Source organism: Tachyglossus aculeatus, chromosome 9 (assembly GCF_015852505.1).
Source record: "Tachyglossus aculeatus isolate mTacAcu1 chromosome 9, mTacAcu1.pri, whole genome shotgun sequence".
NCBI lineage: Eukaryota > Metazoa > Chordata > Mammalia > Monotremata > Tachyglossidae > Tachyglossus > Tachyglossus aculeatus.
The window spans coordinates 11613820-11634627 of NC_052074.1; the positions used below are offsets into that span (position 1 = coordinate 11613820).

General features: G+C 43.8%; 1 protein-coding gene across 2 annotated transcripts in view; it reads left to right on the forward strand.

The window, feature by feature from the left end:
- The first annotated feature begins 11044 nt into the window (after positions 1-11044).
- Positions 11045-20808, forward strand: part of ACTR2 (actin related protein 2) — a 37370-nt gene continuing 27606 nt past the window's right edge. For both annotated transcript variants that reach the window (XM_038751100.1, XM_038751101.1), the window contains exon 1: positions 11045-11136. In XM_038751100.1, coding sequence (XP_038607028.1) covers positions 11089-11136 — 48 coding nt within the window. In that variant the 5' untranslated portion in view covers positions 11045-11088. The remainder of the gene's footprint in view (positions 11137-20808) is intronic.

Below are 20808 nucleotides of genomic sequence, written 5' to 3' on the forward strand. Positions count from 1 at the left end.
TTAGCAAATCTCAACCCCTTGGTTGGCTCTGAGGAGCCAGGTATTACCCCTGGGTGTGTATATCATCATCATCATCATCATCATCAATCGCATTTATTGAGCGCTTACTATGTGCAGAGCACTGTACTAAGCGCTTGGGAAGTACAAATTGGTAACATATAGAGACAGTCCCTACCCAACAGTGGGCTCACAGTCTAAAAGGGGGAGACAGAGAACAAAACCAAACATACTAACAAAATAAAATAAATAGAGTAGATATGTACAAATAAAATAAATAAATAAATAAATAGAGTAATAAATATGTACAAACATATATACATATATACAGGTGCTGTGGGGAAGGGAAGGAGGTAAGATGGGGGGATGGAGAGGAGGAAGAGGGGGAGAGGAAGGAAGGGGCTCAGTCTGGGAAGGCCTCCTGGAGGAGGTGAGCTCTCAGCAGGGCCTTGAATCTCCCTGCTCCACTCTACAAAAGCAAAGATACAGCAGGATTATTGTTATTGATCCTGCTTTGGTTCTGGCTGCAAGGTAGTTAATTTACCTCTGAATCCTCTGAGGGTCCACACCCCAGCAAGAATGCAGGCCGAAAGTGATGAGTCAGAGCTCAAACGCTGCTCCGCTCCAAAGATTGTCATCAGGGGATCCTATAAAAAGAACCCAGTCAGAATAAGAGCACAGACTGGAGATGAGAAATAAGTGAGCATTAAGAGTGGAGAAGCAGAAGCAGCATGGCCTAGTCGATAGAAAATGGGCCCGGGAGGCAGAAGGACCTGGGTTCTAATCTAAGCAGCACAGTTTGTCTGCTGTGTGACCTTGGGTAAGTGACTTAACTTCTCTGTGCCTCAGTTACCTCATCTGTAAAATGGGGAAGAAGACTGTGAGCCCCATTTGGGACAAGACCGTGTCCAACCCGGTTACCTTACATCTACCACCATGCTTAGAACAGTACTCAATACGTAGTAAGCTCTTAGCAAACACCATTTTAAAAAAAAAGAGTGAAGTAGTTTCATCAGGGCCTAGTTATTTTTCAGATCTATAAATGCATTTGTTTTGATTTTAGTCTTGTTTATTTAAAGCTTCATGACATTCAGCAGCTTGGGAGAAAGAGCACGCAGTTCCAGATCCCCGCTGCTGGATGACTAGGCTATCTTTTACACCCCTTTCTGTCAGCCTTAGCTAGAGACCTAAATTTACTTCAGGCTTTGTGTTCTCTCTTTGTCAATTACACATGATCAACCTTAAATTCTGCATCACAAAACTGAAGGCATAACAAATGTTCCACTGAGGTTAAAATCGTCAGCTTACGATTTCTTGGTATTGGTTTCTTCTCTTCCCTATTCTGGGATCTCAGGAATGATTCCAAAGCCAGGAACTTTTTTACCTTGAACCTTCCTGTACTTCCTGTTAAGGTGAGGCGGATCATATGGACTTTAGAATCTCAACCTATATTGTTCTCTGTGGCTAGTTACTGATTTTCCTGCTGAGGAAAGCAAATAAAATAACAGCTATTTTTAGAAGCATTTTGGGATCCTGGTACAAAAGTATTAGTAGTTCTCTCCTCTGGCTATGTCATTTACCTGTCGATTTCCTACTAAAAGTCAAACTTTCCTTCCTGTGTTTCCTTTAAAGGATCTGAGACAATGTCTTGAAATTAAAATTGTACCTCTCAACCAGATTCCCAAGAGCCAGAACCTACCTATTTTGCAAAATGAAAGAAAATCCTGTTTAATAGAGGAATCACGTCATTTACCAGTGAAATCCACGCTCCTTGCACGTTGGATTGAAAGAGTTCATTCATTCATTCCGTCATATTTATTGAGCGCTTAGTGTGTGCAAAGCATTGTACTAAGCGTTTGGGAGAGTACAATATAACAATAAACAGATGCATTCCCTGCCCACGATGAGCTTACAGTCTAGGGCTTTATCACCGAGCCAGGGTTCCTGGAGTTTCACTGAGGGCTACTCAGTAAATGGGATCATGCTAGGCTGGTCCCAAATAAGCGTCCTCTCCCACAGAATAATAATAAGCAATAAATATAAGAGAAGCAGCATGGCTCAATGGGAAGAGCACGAGCTTGGGAGTCAGTAGTCATCTAATCCCGGCTCTGCCACTTATCAGCTGTGTGACTTTGGGCAAGTCACGTAACTTCTCTGTGCCTCAGTTGCCTCATCTGGAAAATGGGGATTAAGACCATGAGCCCCAAATGGGACAACCTCATTACCTTGTAACACCCCCAGTGCTTAGAACAGTGCCTGGCACATAGTAAGCACTTAACAAATACCAAAATCATTATTATTATTATTATTCTATAGCATATTCTTATATATATGCTCACAACATGCCTCTTTGCAACCTGTTCCTCCTACTTGTGAAAGCAGTGTGGCCTAGTTGAAAGAGCATTGTCTGGGAGTCAGAGGAACTGGGTTCTAATCCCGGCTCTACCACTTGCCTGCTATGTGACCTTCAGGAAATCACTATACTCTGTTCCTCAGTTACCTCATCTGTAAAATGGGGATTAAAGCTATGAGTCCCATGTGGGACATGGAATGAGTCCAACCTGATTATCTTGTATCTACCCCAATGCTTAGTACAGGGCCTGGAACATAGTAAGTATTTACAAATCCCATAAAACAAACAAACAAAAAAAACCTTAAGCACATTATTCCATTTTAAACATGATCATTGTGATTTTTTCAGACATGTTTGTGGGCTGGCCTTTGGGAATCCATACAAGAAACCTTCCTGAAACAAAGGGAAGCAGTGTGGCCTAGTGGAAAGAGCATAGGTCTGGGAATCAGAGGACCTGGGTTCTAATTCCAGCTCTGCCATATGCCTCTGTGTGACCTTGGGCAAAATATGGATTCCGTACTTGAAAGAACATTCATTCAATTGTATTTATTGAGCGCTTACTGTGTGCAGAGCACTGTACTAATGGGCCTGTTCTCCTTATTTAATATGAGCCCCATGTGGGACCTGATTACCTATCTACCTCAAAGCTTAGTACAGCGCTTGGTGCATGTTAAGTGCTTAACAAATACCACAACTATTATTATTATTATATTATTATATGATTTAGACTAGGAAGTCCAGCCTTCTGCCTCCAAGAAGATGTGTCCAACCTGATTATCTTGTAGAGTAGATTATCTACTCTAGTGTTTAGTACAATGCCTGCACATAAGTGCTTAACAAATACCATAAATAAACTTCCCATACGAAGACTGCATGGGAAGGATGTGTGTGGTTGGTTAATTGATTGATTGATCGATTGAGATGGCTGGCTGATTGGCAGCCTGCAGGAGCTTCTGCTACTTTAGGGGCAGAAGTGGGATATTTTAGTGGGCAGAAGTTGGTGCCCCTCACTCAATTGTAAGTTTCGTGAGGGCAGGGATTGTGCCTACCAACACTATTGTGTTCTCCCAAGCGCTTAGTACAGTGTGATTGATTGATGGTTTGATTGAGGCTGAGGGCTATATAGCTGTGGAAAAGTCTTTCCATCAGTCAAGATATTAGAAGTGGGCAGCCCATCCTCCTCCTGAAAGGACCCTATTTGCAGCAGGAGAGCAAAGTTATTGCCCTCTTCCTTCCCTGTGCCATTTTCACCACAGCTCTGTTGATCTGGAAAAGTGGGCTGCAGTGCGACTATAAGCTTTTTGAGGGCAGGGATCATTTCCACTAACTCTATTGTAACTTTCCCAAGTGCTTAGTACGGTGCACTGCACACAGCAAATGCTCAATAAATATCACTGGTTGGGGTCTGGGCTGTAGGTTTACTCCTACTGTGAGCCCATCAGACCACACTTTCAGGCAGTGTCCCAAATTCTGATATTTTCCCCTTTTATAACACACCTATATGGATATAGAGATTTGATTAAAATTATGAAATTTTGGGCAGGTAGACATTTATTCAGGATTGGGGATTTTTTTTAACTCACTGTTAAAACAGTATTCTAGGCTGCTTTCTTTTACTCTCCCAACATGCTGAAAAACCACAAGTATAGACATGTTTTTTAGGTGGTGTAACATGTATATAAATGTCACATGGACAGCCCCTTATATGGCCTTGAGAAAAACAGAACACATTCTTGAGAACCTCAGCAAAGATCTTCCACAAAACCAAAACCTCATGCCTGGGTGAATTCAAGTTTGCTCAAAATGATTTCACGTGAGGTGTCCTGCTAATTGTCACTCTGGCCCGAGGTCAGCCCAGAATTCAGTGTTATACAAGCCAGACTGACCATCCTCATTTTGAATTTTCTTCTTTAATGGTATTTGTTAAGTGTTTACTATGTGCCAGACACTGTACTAGGCACCGGGTAGATACAAGATAATCAGTCCTACATGGAGCTCACAGTCCCAATCCCCATTTTACAGATGAGGTCACTGGGGCACAGAGAAACTAAATGACTTGCCCAAGGTCACACAGCAGAACAGTGGCAGAATGGGAATTAGAACCCAAGTCATCTGACTCCCAGGCTCGAGAATAGAAAGATGATAAAGATTTTGGAGAAAGCAAAGGCTCCAGATTCATTTCAATTGCTACTTGACATCAGTCTCAGTGCTGATCAACTGACCAATCAACCAATTAGTCACTCAACGGTATTTATTGAGTGCTTACTGTGTTTAGAACACTATACTACACACTTGGGGAGTATAATACTGCAGAGTTGGTAAACACGCTCCCTGCCCACAATGAGCTCATCTCATTGATGGAACCCACACTGTCTGAAAATCCCAACAGGCTGGGCTCCTTCTTAATCAATGGTATGGATTGAGCGCTTACTGTGAGGACAGCACTGTACTAGGTGCTTCATCAATCGTATTTATTGAGCGCTTACTGTGTGCAGAGCACTGTACTAAGCGCTTGGGAAGTACAAGTTGGCAACATATAGAGACAGTCCCTACCCAACAGTGGGCTCACAGTCTAAAAGAGTGCTTGAGAGAATACAATACAATAGAGTTGGTAGACATAATCCCTGTCCACAAGGAGTTTATAGTCTAGATCTGGGGCCTACAGAGATGATGATTCTGACAATTCCCTTTGCACAAACAAAAATCCTATTGGGCCCAGTAAGAAATCACCTAGACTGATGGAAAGGACCCACCTAACAACACATCCGAGCTTCACTTCCACCTACTATCTTGAAGAGAACCCTGAGAATGTCATGACAGGAGATGGGTAGTACGTGAGGGCCCGTGATTTGTACTTGCGCAGACAGCTCTCCCAAAATGCAGGAGTTACGTCCTCGAAGAGCTTATGCCCTATTCTGTCTACAAGTTGAGCAATGCCATGTGTCATGTTCATCATAATTTCTTCCAACATTGCATCATGTCTTTCCAGACACCGTCAAAAGAGCATTCCCAAATTCCCCAGTGGTGTTCAACACAAAATGTTAGTGCAAACATGCTTTGAGAGAATTGATTGTATTTTCCTCTCCCAAATGCGTACTGGTGGTCTGAAGATTCTGATGGTCAAAAAAGTTGTTTTTTACATCCAATCAGGATCATGAAACTCTGCAATAGATTACCATGGGAAATTACCGAGTGCCCATCTCGTCTGATATTAAAGAAAATTTCATACAACTACCTGTTCTGGAAGCAGGGTCTTAGGTCAGGATATCTCTTGAGGGCCTTTCTAACTATCTGCTATGAGTCTAGGAGTCAAGGTATTCACTGGAGCGTTCAATATGTGTTTGTAAATAAAGTGAATGTAAACCCTTGAAGACAGTGTGGTTGGTTATGGTTGGTCCCAGAATATCCTGACGGTTGGAATACAAAATGCTGAGACCAGACAACCTCACTGGGTAGATTCCACCAAGGGCTGGGCTACCATGACTCCTTTCCCCTTCTACTCTGTCCCTGAGAGCTGAGACTGGAGAAGGAAGGAAGGCCATTACCCCCCTCTTTGACAGTGGAAAGAGCACGGGCTTGGGAGTCAGAGGTCATGGGTTCAAATCCCGGCTCTGCCGCTTTTCAGCTGTGTGACTCTGGGCAAGTCACTTAACTTCTCTGTGCCTCAGTTACCTCATCTGTAAAATGGGGTTTAAGATCGTGAGTCCCACATGGGACAACCTGATCACCTTGTATCCTCCCCAGCGCTTAGAACGGTGCTTTGCACGTAGTAAGCACTTAACAAATACCAACATTATTATTATTATTATTATTATTATTATGAGCAATTGGAGACAGATAAGGCTACGAGGCTGCTTTCATGATCATTCTTGGCAAGTGGAAGGAGCACAAGACTGGGAGTAAGATCTGGGTTCCAACGGTGGCTCTGCCACTTGCCAGCTGGGTGACCTCGATCACTTGGTGCCTCACCTGAAAATGGGAATTCAATACCTGCTCTTCCTCCCTCAGACTGCGTGTGAGTCCCTGGGATACAGAGACTATCATCTGCCTGTAATCTACCCCAGCCCTTAGCACAGCGCTTGGCACTTCGTAAGCCCTTGACCGATATTATTAGTGGTGAAACCAGGACGAGGACGAAGAGATTGTGCTCTACCCCGACGTTAACCCCAGAAGTGAGCCCTTCGACCGCACTTAACGAACACCAGGATTATCATATGATGTGCATATCAATCAATCGTATTTATTGAGCGCTTACTGTGGGCAGAGCACTGTACTAAGCGCTTGGGAAGTACAAGTTGGCAACATATAGAGACAGTCCCTACCCAACAGTGGGCTCACATATGTTGATGATGTGCAGATAGCTTTAATTCTATTTGTTCTGACGACTTTGACACCTGTCTAGATGTTTTGTTGTCTGTCTCCCCCCTCTAGACTGTGAGCCCGTTGTTGGGTAGGGACCGTCTTTATATGTTGCCAACTTGTACTTCCCAAGTGCTTAGTACAGTGCTCTGCACGCAGTAGGCGCTCAATAAATACGAATGAATATGTTGCCAACTTGTACTTCCCAAGCGCTTAGTACAGTGCTCTGCACACAGAAGGCGCTCAATACGATTGAATGAATGAATATGTTGCCAACTTGTACTTCCCAAGCGCTTAGTACAGTGTTCTGCACACAGTAGGCACTCAATAAATACAATTGAATGAATGAATGACTATGTTGCCAACTTGTACTTCCCAAGGGCTTAGTACAGTGCTCTGCACACAGTAGGCGCTCAATAAATACAATTGAATGAATGAATATGTTGCCAACTTGTACTTCCCAAGCGCTTAGTACAGTGCTCTGCACACAGTAGGTGCTCAATAAGTACGATTGAATGAATGAATCGATCAATCGTATTTATTGAGCACTTACTGTGTGCAGAGCACTGTACTAAGCGCTTGGGAAGTACAAGTTGGCAACATATAGAGACAGTCCCTACCCAACAGTGGGCTCACAGTCTAGAAGGGGGAGACAGAGAACAAAACCAAACATATTAACAAAACAAAATAAATAGAATAGATATGTACAAGTAAAATAAATAAATAGAGTAATAAATATGTACAAACATATATACATATATACAGGAGCTGTGGGGAAGGGAAGGAGGTAAGATGGGGGGCATGGAGAGGGGGACGAGAGGGAGAGGAAGGAAGGGGTTCAGTCTGGGAAGGCCTTGTACATATTTACTATTCTATTTATTTTATTTTGTCAATATGTCTTGTTTTATTGTCTGTCTCCCCCTTCTCGACTGTGAGCCCACTGTTGGGTGGGGACCGTCTCTAGATGTTGCCAACTTGTCCTTCCCAAGCACTTAGTACAGTGCTCTGCACACAGTAGGTGCTCAGTAAATATGACTGAATGAATGACTGAAAGCCAGGACGAGGAGAGAAGCCTCCATGGCAATCTGCTCCATCATCATCATCATCATCATCAATCGTATTTATTGAGTGCTTACTGTGTGCAGAGCACTATACTAAGCGCTTGGGAAGTACAAGTTGGCAACATCTAGAGACAGTCCCTACCCAACAGTGGGCTCACAGTCTAAAAGGAGGAGACAGAGAACAAAACCAAACATATGAACAAAATAAGATAAATAGAATAGATCTGTACAAGTAAAATAAATAAATAAATAAATACTTATTTATTAGGGAAGCAGCATGGCTCAGTAGAAAGAGCCCGGGCTTGGGAGTCAGAGGTCATGGGTTCTAATCCCCTTCCGCCACTCGTCAGCTGTGTGACTTTGGGCAAGTCACTTCCCTTCTCTGGGCCTCCGTCCCCTCATCTGGAAAATGGGGATTAAGGTTGTGAGCCCCACGTGGGACAACTTCATCACCTTGTAACCTTCCCAGCGCTTAGAACAGTGCTTTGCACAGAGTAAGCTTACTATGTGCAGAGCACTGTACTAAGTGCTTGGGAAGTACAAATTGGCAACATATAGAGCCAGTCCCTACCCAACAGTGGGTTCACAGTCTAAGAGGGGGAGACCGAGAACAAAACCAAACGTACTAACAAAATAAAATAAATGATTTATTTATGATCCATCTTGCCCCCATCACCTGCTGAGGGCTCCTGCAGAGAGTCCGGAGCAGTCGCAGCCTCCTCGGGTTGGGCCCGGCAGGCATGCACCGAGAGGGACTTTTAGACTGTGAGCCCACTGTTGGGGAGGGACTGTCTCTATATGTTGCCAATTTGTACTTCCCAAGCGCTTAGTACAGTGCTCTGCACATAGTAAGTGCTCAATAAATACGATTGATGATGATGATGATGTTTGTACATATTTATTACTCTATTTATTTATTTTACTTGTACATATCTATTTTATTTTGTTAGTATGTTTGGTTTTGTTCTCTGTCTCCCCCTTTTAGACTGTGAGCCCACTGTTGGGTAGGGACTGTCTCTATATGTTGCCAACTTGGACTTCCCAAGCGCTTAGTACAGTGCTCTGCACACAGTAAGCGCTCAATAAATGATTGATTGATTGATTGATTGATTCCTCCCTTCAAGGCCCTACTGAGAGCTCACCTCCTCCAGGAGGCCCTCCCTGACTGAGCCCCTTCCTTCCTCTCCCTCTCCATCCCCTCATCTTACCTCCTTCCTTTCCCCACAGCACCTGTGTATATGTATATATGTTTGTACATATTTATTACTCTATTATTTTACTTGTACATATCTATTTTACTTATTTTATTTTGTTAGTATGTTTGGTTTTGTTCTCTGTCTCCCCCTTTTAGACTGTGAGCCCACTGTTGGGTAGGGACTGTCTCTATATGTTGCCGACTTGGACTTCCCAAGCGCTTAGTCCAGTGCTCTGCACACAGTAAGTGCTCAATAAATACGATTGATTGATTGATTGATTGATGATGATGATGATGATGTTGGGTAGGGACTGTCTCTCTATGTTGCCAACTTGGACTTCCCAAGCGCTTAGTACAGTGCTCTGCACACAGTAAGCGCTCAATAAATACGATTGATGATGATGACGATGATTATGTTGGGTAGGGACTGTCTCTCTATGTTGCCAACTTGGACTTCCCAAGCGCTTAGTATAGTGCTCTGCACGCAGTAAGCGCTCAATAAATACGATTGAATGAATTAATGAATGATTCCCACAGCATCTGTATATATGTACATATGTTTGTACATATTTATTACTCTATATATTTATTTATTTATTTTATTTCATTTGTACATATCTATTCTATTTATTTTATTTTGTGAGTATGTTTGGTTTCGTTCTCTGTCTCCCCCTTTTAGACTGTGAGCCCACTGTTGGGTAGGGACTGTCTCTCTATGTTGCCAATTTGGACTTCCCAAGCGCTTAGTACAGTGCTCTGCACACAGTAAGCGCTCAATAAATACGATTGAATGAATGAATGAATGATTCCCACAGCACCTGTATATATGTATATATGTTTGTACATATTTATTACTCTATATATTTATTTATTTTATTTTATTTGTACATATCTATTTATTTTATTTTGTTAGTATGTTTGGTTTTGTTCTCTGTCTCCCCCATTTAGACTGTGAGCCCACTGTTGGGTAGGGACTGTCTCTCTATGTTGCCAATTTGTACTTCCCAAGCGCTTAGTACAGTGCTCTGCACCTAGTAAGCGCTCAATAAATACGATTGATGATGATGATGTCTCCCCCTTTTAGACTGTGAGCCCACTGTTGGGTAGGGACTGTCTCTCTATGTTGCCAATTTGGACTTCCCAAGCGCTTAGTACAGTGCTCTGCACACAGTAAGCGCTCAATAAATACGATTGAATGAATGAATGAATGATTCCCACAGCACCTGTATATATGTATATATGTTTGTACATATTTATTACTCTCTATATTTATTTATTTTATTTTATTTGTACATATCTATTCATTTTATTTTGTTAGTATGTTTGGTCTTGTTCTCTGTCTCCCCCTTTTAGACTGTGAGCCCACTGTTGGGTAGGGACTGTCTCTCTATGTTGCCAATTTGGACTTCCCAAGCGCTTAGTACACAGTGCTCCGCACACAGTAAGCGCTCAATAAAGACGACTGAATGAATGAATAAATGAATGAATACTTAGGAGCAGCGTGGCTCAGTGGAGAAGAGCCCGGGCTTTGGAGTCAGAGGGCACGGGTTCGAATCCCGGCTCCGCCACATGTCTGCTGTGTGACCTTGGGCGAGTCACTTAACTGCTCTGAGCCTCAGTGACCTCATCTGTAAAATGGGGATTGAGAGGGACAACTCGATCACCTTGTATCCCCCCCCAGCGCTTAGAACAGTGCTCTGCACATAGCAAGCGCTTAACAAATGCCATCATTATTATTATTATTATTATAAATGATTGACGAGGAGAGGGCCCAAAGTCTCCGCCGCGGCGGTAGCCATGGCAACGCCCCGCCGACGGCGGGCATGCGCAGGCCCGGAACGGAGCGACGGGAGGGGAAGGCGGGGGGGGCGGGGGCGGTCGCCATGGAGACGGGTGTGGGCGGGGCCTCCTGATTCCTGGGTGCTGATTGGGTAGTAGAGCCGTCCTTCACGAGCCCGCGCGCGACTTGTCAGTTAAAGGCGGGAGGGGCGGGGAGCCACTTCCGGTTGGGGGAAGAAAGTTGAAGCGAAGGAGGGGCCGGGGAAGGGAGGAGGAGGAAGAGGAAAGAGGAGCCGGGGCGGCGGCGGCGATCGCAGCGGCGGCCGTTCTCCTCAGGGCAGACAATGGACAGCCAGGGCAGGAAGGTGGTGGTGTGTGACAACGGCACCGGGGTAAGCGCCCCCGGTGACACCGAGGGAGGGACGGAGGGAGGGAGGTGTGAGGGGGGGAGTCACGGTTCTCCTCAGGAGGGTGGGCGTCGAGGGGCGGGACGGGGGGCCTGCGGCCGCCGCCGCCGCCGCCCCCCCCCTCCGCCTGTCAGGGCGGCCCGTGCCGCCGCCCCCTCGCCTCAGGAGAAAGATGGTCTCCCGACGAGGTGGGGACGAGGTGAGGGAGGAGGAAAAACGGGGAACATGGTGGGCGTTGCACCAGCCGCAGCGGGCGCCTCGTAATCGCAGAAGAGGAACGCCGAAAGGAGGAGAAAAAAAATGAGAGAGAGAAAAGCCGAAAAACCACCCCACCGCACGCGGGGCCTTCCTCTTCCTGTAAATTGTAGTTAGGGAGTCCGAGGCAGGAAACGGAGAGAGAGAAAAAAAAAAAAAGGAAGTGATCATCATCATCAATCGTATTTATTGAGCGCTTGCTGTGTGCAGAGCGCCGGACTAAGCGCTTGGGAAGTCCAAATTGGCAACAGTGGGCTCACAGGCTAAAAGGGGGAGACAGAGAATCAATCCATCATATTTATTGAGCGCTTGCTATGTGCAGAGCGCCGGACTAAGCGCCTGGGAAGTCCAAATTGGCAACGTATAGAGACGGTCCCCACCCAACAGTGGGCTCGCAGTCTAAAAGGGGGAGACAGAGAATCAATCAATCATATTTATTGAGCTTTTATTATGTGCAGAGCACTGTACTAAGCTCTGGGAAGTACAAATTGGCAACGTATAGAGACGGTCCCTACCCAACAGTGGGCTCACAGTCTAAAAGGGGGAGACAGAGAATCAATCGATCATATTTATTGAGCGCTTGCTATGTGCAGAGCACCGGACTAAGCGCTTGGGAAGTCCAAATTGGCAACAGTGGGCTCACAGGCTAAAAGGGGGAGACAGAGAATCAATCCATCATATTTATTGAGCGCTTGCTATGTGCAGAGCGCCGGACTAAGCGCCTGGGAAGTCCAAATTGGCAACGTATAGAGACGGTCCCCACCCAACAGTGGGCTCACAGTCTAAAACGGGGAGACAGAGAATCAATCAATCATATTTATTGAGTGCTTACTATGTGCAGAGCACCATAATGAGCGCTTGGGAAGTCCAAATTGGCAACGTATAGAGACGGTCCCTACCCAACAGTGGGCTCACAGTCTAAAAGGGGGAGACAGAGAATCAATCAATCATATTTATTGAGCGCTTACTATGTGCAGAGCACCGTGAGAATCAATCAATCATATTTATTGAGCGCTTACTATGTGCAGAGCACCGTACTAAGCGCTTGGGAAGTCCAAATTGGCAACGTATAGAGACGGTCCCTACCCAACAGTGGGCTCACAGTCTAAAAGGGGGAGACAGAATCAATCAATCATATTTATTGAGCGCTTACTATGTGCAGAGCACCGTACTAAGCGCTTGGGAAGTACAAATTGGCAACGTATAGAGACAGTCCCTACCCAACATTGGGCTCACAGTCTAAAAGGGGGAACAAAACCAAACGTAGTAACAAAATAAAATAAATAGAATAGGTATGTACAGGTAAAATAAATAAATAGAGTAACAAGTATGTGAGGGAGCCTCGAGCTGCTGCAGCAGGGCTTGAGGGGAGCCGGGGCAGCGGCCCGGCGTTGCCCCTGGTTAGTAGAAGACGGTTGAGGTGATAATGATTGTAATCGTCATCATCATCATCAATCGTATTTATTGAGCGCTTACTATGTGCAGAGCACCGTACTAAGCGCTTGGGAAGTACAAATTGGCAACATATAGAGACAGTCCCCACCCAACAGTGGGCTCCCAGTCTAAAAGGGGGAGACAGAGAATCAATCAATCAATCATATTTATTGAGCGCTTACTATGTGCAGAGCACCGTACTAAGCGCTTGGGAAGTCCAAATTGGCAACATATAGAGACAGTCCCTACCCAACATTGGGCTCACAGTCTAAAAGGGGGAACAAAACCAAACATACTAACAAAATAAAATAAATAGGATAGGTATGTACAGGTAAGATAAATAAATAAATAGAGTAACAAGTATGTGAGGGAGCCTCGAGCTGCTGCAGCAGGGCTTGAGGGGAGCCGGGGCAGCGGCCCGGCGTTGCCCCTGGTTAGTAGAAGACGGTTGAGGTGATAATGATTGTAATGGTATTTGTTAAGCGCTTGTCCTGTACATTGTAGTTAAGGAGGCCGAGGCAGGAAACGGAGAGAGGAAAAAAAGGAAGTGATGGGGTGAGGGAGCCTCGAGCTGCTGCGGCAGGTCTTGAGGGAATAATAATAATAATAATAATAATGGCATTTATTAAGCGCTTACTGTGTGCCCCTGGTTATTAGAAGACTATTAGATGATAGTGATTATAATGGTATTTGTTAAGCGCTTACTATGTGCCCCTGGTTATTAGAAGACTATTCGATGATAGTGATTATAATGGTATTTGTTAAGCTCTTATCCTGTAAATTGTAGTTAAGGAGGCCGAGGCAGGAAACGGAGAGAGGAAAAAAAGGAAGTGATGGGGTGAGGGAGCTTCGAGCTGCTGCAGCAGGTCTTGAGGGAATAATAGTAATAATAATGATGGCATTTATTAAGCGCTTACTACGTGCAGAGCACTGTTCTAAGTGCTGGGGGGGATACAGGGTGATCAAGTTGTCCCACGTGGGGCTCACAGTCTTAATCCCCATTTTGCAGATGAGGTAACTGAGGCGCGGAGAAGTTAAGTGACTTGCCCAAGGTCACACAGCAGACATGTGGTGGAGTCGGGATTCGAACCCATGACCTCTGACTCCAAAGCCCGGGCTCTTTCCACTGAGCCACGCTGCAGCAGCCCGGCGTTGCCTCTGGTTATTAGCAGACGGTTGAGGTGATAATAATTATAATGGTATTTGTTAAGCGCTTACTACGGGCAAAGCACTGTTTAGGCGCCAGGGCGGATACAAGGTGATCAGGTGGTCCCACGTGGGGCTCACAGTCTCGTCCCCCTCTCCATCCCCCCCATTCAATCGTATTTATCGAGCGTTTACTGTGTGCAGAGCACTGTACTAAGCGTTTGGGAAGCACAGGTTGGCAACATCTAGAGACAGTCCCTACCCAACAGCGGGCTCACAGTCTAGAAGGGGGAGACAGACAACAGAACAAAACATATTAACAAAATAAAATAAATAGGATATATATGTACAAGTAAAATAAATATTCATTCATTCAATCGTATTTATTGAATACTTACTGTGTGCAGAGCACTGTACTAAGTCCTTTCCTTCCCCACAGTACCTGTATATATGTATATATGTTTGTACATATTTATTAATCTATTTATTTATTTTACTTGTACATATTTATTCTATTTATTTTATTTTGTTAGTACGTTTGGTTTTGTTCTCTGTCTCCGTCTTTTAGACTGTGAGCCCACTGCTGGGTAGGGACTGTCTCTCTATGTTGCCAACTTGTACTTCCCAAGCGCTTCGTACAGTGCTGTGCACACAGGCGCTCAATAAATACGATTGATTGATTCATCCCCATTTTACAGGTGAAGTAACTGAGGCCCAGTGAAGTGACTTGCCCAAGGTCACACGGCCGACAGTGGGCCGAGCTGGGATTAGAACCCGTGACCTCTGACTCCCAAGCTCGGGCTCTTTCCATTGAAAGAAGCAGCGTGGCTCAGTGGAAAGAGCACGGGCTTTGGAGTCAGAGGTCATGGGCTCAAACCCCGGCTCCGCCAACTGTCAGCTGTGTGATTTTGGGCAAGTCACTTAATTTCCCTGTGCCTCAGTTCCCTCATCTGTAAAATCAATCAATCAATCGTATTTATTGAACACTTACTGTGTGCAGAGCAAGACCGTGAGCCCCCCTGTAGGACAACCTGATCACCTTGTAACTTCCCCAGCGCTTCGAACAGTGATTTGCACATAGTAAGCGCTTAATAAATGCCATCGCCATCATCATCATCATTGAGCCACGGTGGGATGCTTTTTTCAGACCCTCCCCGTGGTGGTGGACAGAGGGGTGCGGGTGGTCAGGGGTCGCCTAGAACTGGTGAAGAGGACCAAATGGGAGTCCAAGAGTCAGTGACCTAAGGGGAAGTTAACTTGAACCTCCTTCCTCTTTTTTTTTTTCTTTCCCCTAACTGGAAAACGCAGATCGTTAATTGTAAAGTGTCTCAGAATGGCCCCGGGTAGGAGGAGGCATAACAAACTGTAACTTTCCAAACTAGTAGTGACCCATTCTGATGGCCCCCTTGGGGAAAAAAAAAAAAAAGAAAAAAGAAATCCGGTGATCTCCCAGACTGGGTTCTTCTTGGCAGCAGGATCATGAAGAGCAGGCCACAAGATTGAAATGTGATTTGCTTTGAGTGTGATCCAGTAATTATGATTCAGTCAGTCGTGTTTTAGTTTACACCGTGTGCAGAGTGATGTACTAAGCACTTGGGAGAGTACAGTGTAGCAATATAACAGACACATTCCCCGTCCATGAGGGGGAGACGGGTATTAATATAAAACAGATATTAATATGAATAAAATTACAGATATGTACTTAAGTGGTGTGGGGCTGGGAGAGGGGGATGAATAAACGGAACAAGCCAGGGTGACACAGTCTTCATTTGAAAATGTTATGGTCTTTTAGATCCCCTGGTTAAACATCTTCCTCCTGTTAAGTAGAAGAGGCCTCTAAAAATGAGATTAAACACAAACGTTGAGATTTATAATTCTCGGGCACCGTTGCTCTTCATTCAGGATTATGAGAAAAGGAATTGTGAAATAATGAGAAATACATTTAAATGTGGAATGTAGGTGCATTTCAAAACTATTTTAGCAATTTAGGGCTTCTTGTAAACAGGTTTTATCTTGTTGAGGTGCCGAGGCTCTTTACAATGTAAATGAGTTCTTTCTGACATCCTGTTACGATCTAAAATATGAATGTGCTAACCGCAGCTTCTGTTGCATTTTTACTTCAACAGTGAACGAAAATTTTTGTTTCAGTTTTCATGTTCAGTGAATGTTGAGCGTTCCACTGGATGGACGGTATTTTTAAGCTCTGTGAAGTATATTTGTTGTGACTTAAAAAAAATTTAGGTTTTTGAGAGAAAAAGGACCGAAAATATTAGTTATGAAATAAACATAAAAACTACAGATAGCAACAGTTGTTTTGAGGAATTGAATGATTTGTGGTAAAATGTACTTCTAAATCCTGAATTTGACTTTCCTACCTTTTCAGGAAAAATTGTATGATCACTTTCGGCCAAAAGTGATTGGTTTGTTGAAGTAAAAAAAAAAAAGTGTTTACATTGGTGGACCTGGATTCTAGGAGAATTAGTCATCATTATAGGATTAGCAAAGTTGCATATTGTTATAATAAACCTTATTCCTTAACTTACTGAAATGAAAGAATGAAGATAATTTTGTATCTTCTCTCCCATACCTGCAGAAGTATTTTGAATGACCTCAATTTTTAGAACCTCAAAAGATTCATTATGATCTTAAAATACAAGAGCAGCCTCTTAGGTTGCAAAAACTGGAATGAACTAGTTGGGCCATACATACATCTTTTTTTTCCAGTCACCTATATTTGCCTGAGCTCTTTTCATAATTTGTAGAATGATAACGATAATGTGCTATCACAACTGTGATGCCCCAAAGGTCCACACTCGCATTAGACCTTTGCATTGTGGACAGAATTGAGAATTGTCCACTCCACCCTGAAACTGATCTGAAAAGTGGGTGGTGCAAAAAGGATCGGAAATTTTTTTACCATGGAGGCACACAGTTCCAGCACCTAACCCTTAAGATCCCAATTGCAAGTAAAGGTGGAGAAGGGTCATGGCAAGAGAGAAGAAACTCATTATTTCAGTACTGTCTACCATCTGATCTCCATCTGATCTTCTTTCTCCTTCTCCCCCTCTGGAAATAGACGAGTTGGCAGGTGAAAGTCTGAGGGAGGAGTCTAATAATACATCTCTTTGAAGATGGGGGAACAATGTAATGTAGTGGAAAGAGCACAGATCTGGCCGTCAGAAGACCTGGGTTCTAATCCTGCCTTAGCCACTTGTCTGTTTTGTGAACTTGGGTAAGTCACTTCTCTGTGCCTCAGTTCCCTCATCTGTAAAATGGGGATTAAGACTATGAGCCCTCTATGGGACAGGGACCGTGTCCAACCCGATTATCTTGTCTCTACTCCAGTGCTTATTACACTGCCTGGCACATAGTAAGCGCTTAACATACCATTACTGTCTCCGTCCCTCTCCCCCCCCCACCAAAAAAAAAAAAGATTGGGAAGGCCGGGTTCAGGTACCCGTAGGAAATCTAGATGGTGAGGAATTTTACTCCCAGGTATATTCACTGATTCACTGGCAGGCATTATCAGCACAAAGTTTAAAACCAGTGCTTTAAATCATATTTTCAGTTTTTAATAAAACTCTTAACCATGACCTGATTGCTTTTGAGGACATGCCCTAATTTGAATGGCTATATTAAAGCACATGAAATAAAAAGATAGGCACACTGACAAAGCTATACCAGTTTTAAAAATAAAGTTGACTTCAGAAGAACTGAACAAATTTCTGGAACAAATAGGATGTGGTCTGGCCTGGGAACACAAAGAGGGTAACAATGAACACTTTTAAATTTTTAGATAAAATAACTGAAGTTGAAACAATAATACTTGTATATAAGTGATTGTTTGTGTCGATACAGTGCCAAACACTACTAAGAACTGGGGTAGGTATCCAGTCGGATCAGATATAGGCTATGTCCCAAATGGGGCTCTCAGTCTAAGTGTGGAGAAAACGGTATTTAATCTCCATTTTACAGATGCGGAAACTGAGGCACAGGGAAGTTAAGTGACTTTCCCAAGGTCACAGGAAGCAAGTGGCAAAACTGGGAAGAGAGCCCAGATCTCCTGACTCCGAGACCTGTGCTCTGTCAAGTCCCGCAGCTTCCAGTTACGATCTGTAAAACTGAACTGGGACATAAATATATACCTATTTACTGTAAGAGATGGGGGAAAAGCAGTGTTTGAGCATCTGTAGACAGAGGGCTTAATTTTTGCTTGAGGGAATATTTCTATTGTGCTTCTTACCATTTGATGACTCAGTGGGAAGTAAGAAAGCTGATTCAAACCACAATGCTATGAAGAGGAAGCTATATATGGTAAAACCTATTTCTTAAATATGTCCTTTTTGCTAGCATCAAAGAACTAAGATGTATGTTTGTAAGCATTTGCAGCGTGTGAGCGCTTTTGTTCTGAGGAGCAAAGTAGAATAAAATATATATATTAGGCATGGAGTGCTAATGCAATATTTTTCTAATTGAAATCTAGTACTAATGTTTTAAGGATTTAGGAAGAATTCTGATCATGTAGAAGTGGCACATGTTGCATTCGGAAAAGCAGCATGGCTCAGTGGAAAGAGCAAGGGCTTTGGAGTCAGAGGTCATGGTTTCAAATCCCGGCTCCGCCACTTGTCAGCTGTGCGACTTTGGGCAAGCGACTTCACTTCTCTGTGCCTCAGTTATGTCATGTGTAAAATGGGGATTAAGACTGTGAACCCCACATGGGACAACCTGATCACACTGTAACCTCCCCAGCACTTAGAACAGCGCTTTGCACATAGTAAGTGCTTAATAAATGCCATCATTATATGAGAAGCAGCGTGGTTCCGTGGAAAGAGCACGGTCTTTGGAGTCAGAGGTCATGGGTTCGAATCCCGCTCTGCCAGTTGTCAGCTGTGTGACAACTTCTCTGAGCCTCAGTTCCCTCATCCGTAAACTGGGGATAAAGACTGTGAGGCCCCTGTGGGACAACCTGGTCACCTTGTAACTTCCCCAGCGCTTAGAACAGTGCTTTGCACATAGTAAGTGCTTAATAAATGCCATTTTAAAAAAAAGAACATTGTCATTTTAACTCTTGTGAAATATGGAGTGAACTCTAATCATTCTATGGAAGAAATGAGTGCTTTAAACTATGAAGTGAATGACAATGTATGCCGTAGTATGGTGCAATTTTTTTTTTGGTCTGGGTATTAATTCTGAGAAGAAATACTAGGAATGATTTGCTACCTCGCTTTTATTTTCTATCAATACATTTCTGATTATCAGTATTTTCATGTGCCAAGGCATCAACAATTCCATTGGGCTTGTGGTAGAATTAGGTAGAATGTAAATCTTTTTTTCTAGTTTAAACTGCTGAAATCACATCTCCAGGAGGGCAACCCCTATTGATTTCGAATTTCCTCACTTTATATCCCCCAGGTGCCATTCAGCATAAGTCTATGCTACCTAAACTCCAAGGTGCTCACAAATCTTGGTCTCTCCCTTTGGGAAGAGATCATGTCTACTAATTCTAATGGAATCTTCCAAGCTCTTAGTTCAGTGCTTTGCACACATAGATGCTTAATAAATACTATCAATTGATGAAGTAGTATTTGTCTGCAAATTTAAGAATTTTGGATTATATATTTATTCTTAAAATTTTCAGTGAAGTCCCAAATTACCTGATCTTAGTGGTTGATTTTTAAACTGCCGAAGTAAGTCTACTGGTCTAGAGTTCTCCCTTTCACCTTCCTGTCCTGCTTTGCCCATTTTGGTCTGCATCGCTTCTGTTCATTATTTTAAAGATTTTCAATTTTCAGATAAATGCTTATTCCTGAGAGCCTTTCAATTATCTTTCAATTATTAGAGGAGCAGCATGGTCTAGTGAAAAGAGTATGAGCTGGGACTCAGAAAAACTGGGTTTTAATCCCAGCTCTATTACTTGCCTTCTGTGTGGCATTGGACAAGTCACTTAACTTCTCTGTGCCTGTTTCCTCAACTGTAAAATGGGGGTTCAATACTTGTTCTCCTTCCAACTTAGATTGTGAGCCCTGTGTGGCCTGATTATTTTGTATCTTCGCCAACGCTGACACACATAGTAAGCACTTAACAAATGCCACATTATTAATTATCATCAATGGATGCAATGTCGGGGGGTGGGGGGAACCTTATAGGTGCAAAGATGAGAAATGCAGTAGTGGTAGCACTTAAGCATGCCCAGTTGGTGTGGTGCACTGTACTAGATGCCTGGGGAGCAAGGAATAGCAAAGTGACACATTCCCTGTACATACAGAGCTATACTGTAATGGAGGAGACAATTATAAAAATCTTAAATCAAAAATGAAGCAGACATCTATACCTGAATGCTAAAGAAAGTGAAAGTAAGTTCATAAATGCTAGAGTGGGCTGAAGATGCTGGGAAACCTTGCTGGAGGAGGTGGGATTTTAAGAGGGATTTGAATGTGGGGAGATGTGGGGAGAGAAGCGGCGTCGCTAGAGTATAGAGCATGGGCCTGGGCGTCAGAAGGACCCTGGTCCTAATTCTGGCTCTGCCCCTTGCGTGCTGTGAGACCTTGGACAAGTCCCTTAACTTCTCTGTGCCTCTGTTACCTCATTTGTAAAATGGAGATACGATATGTGAGCCCCATGTGGTACGGGGACTGGGTCCAACCTGATCAGCTTGTGTCTAGTCCAGCATTTCGTACAGTGCCTGGCACATAGTAAGCATTTAACAAATAATCCAAAAAATAAAAAGTATGTCCGCGAGGAAGGATGGCATTCAAAGCTGGGGTAACAGCTTGAAGGGATGGAGGCAGGAGAGTCTAGAGTGAGATAAACCTGGAAGGTTGG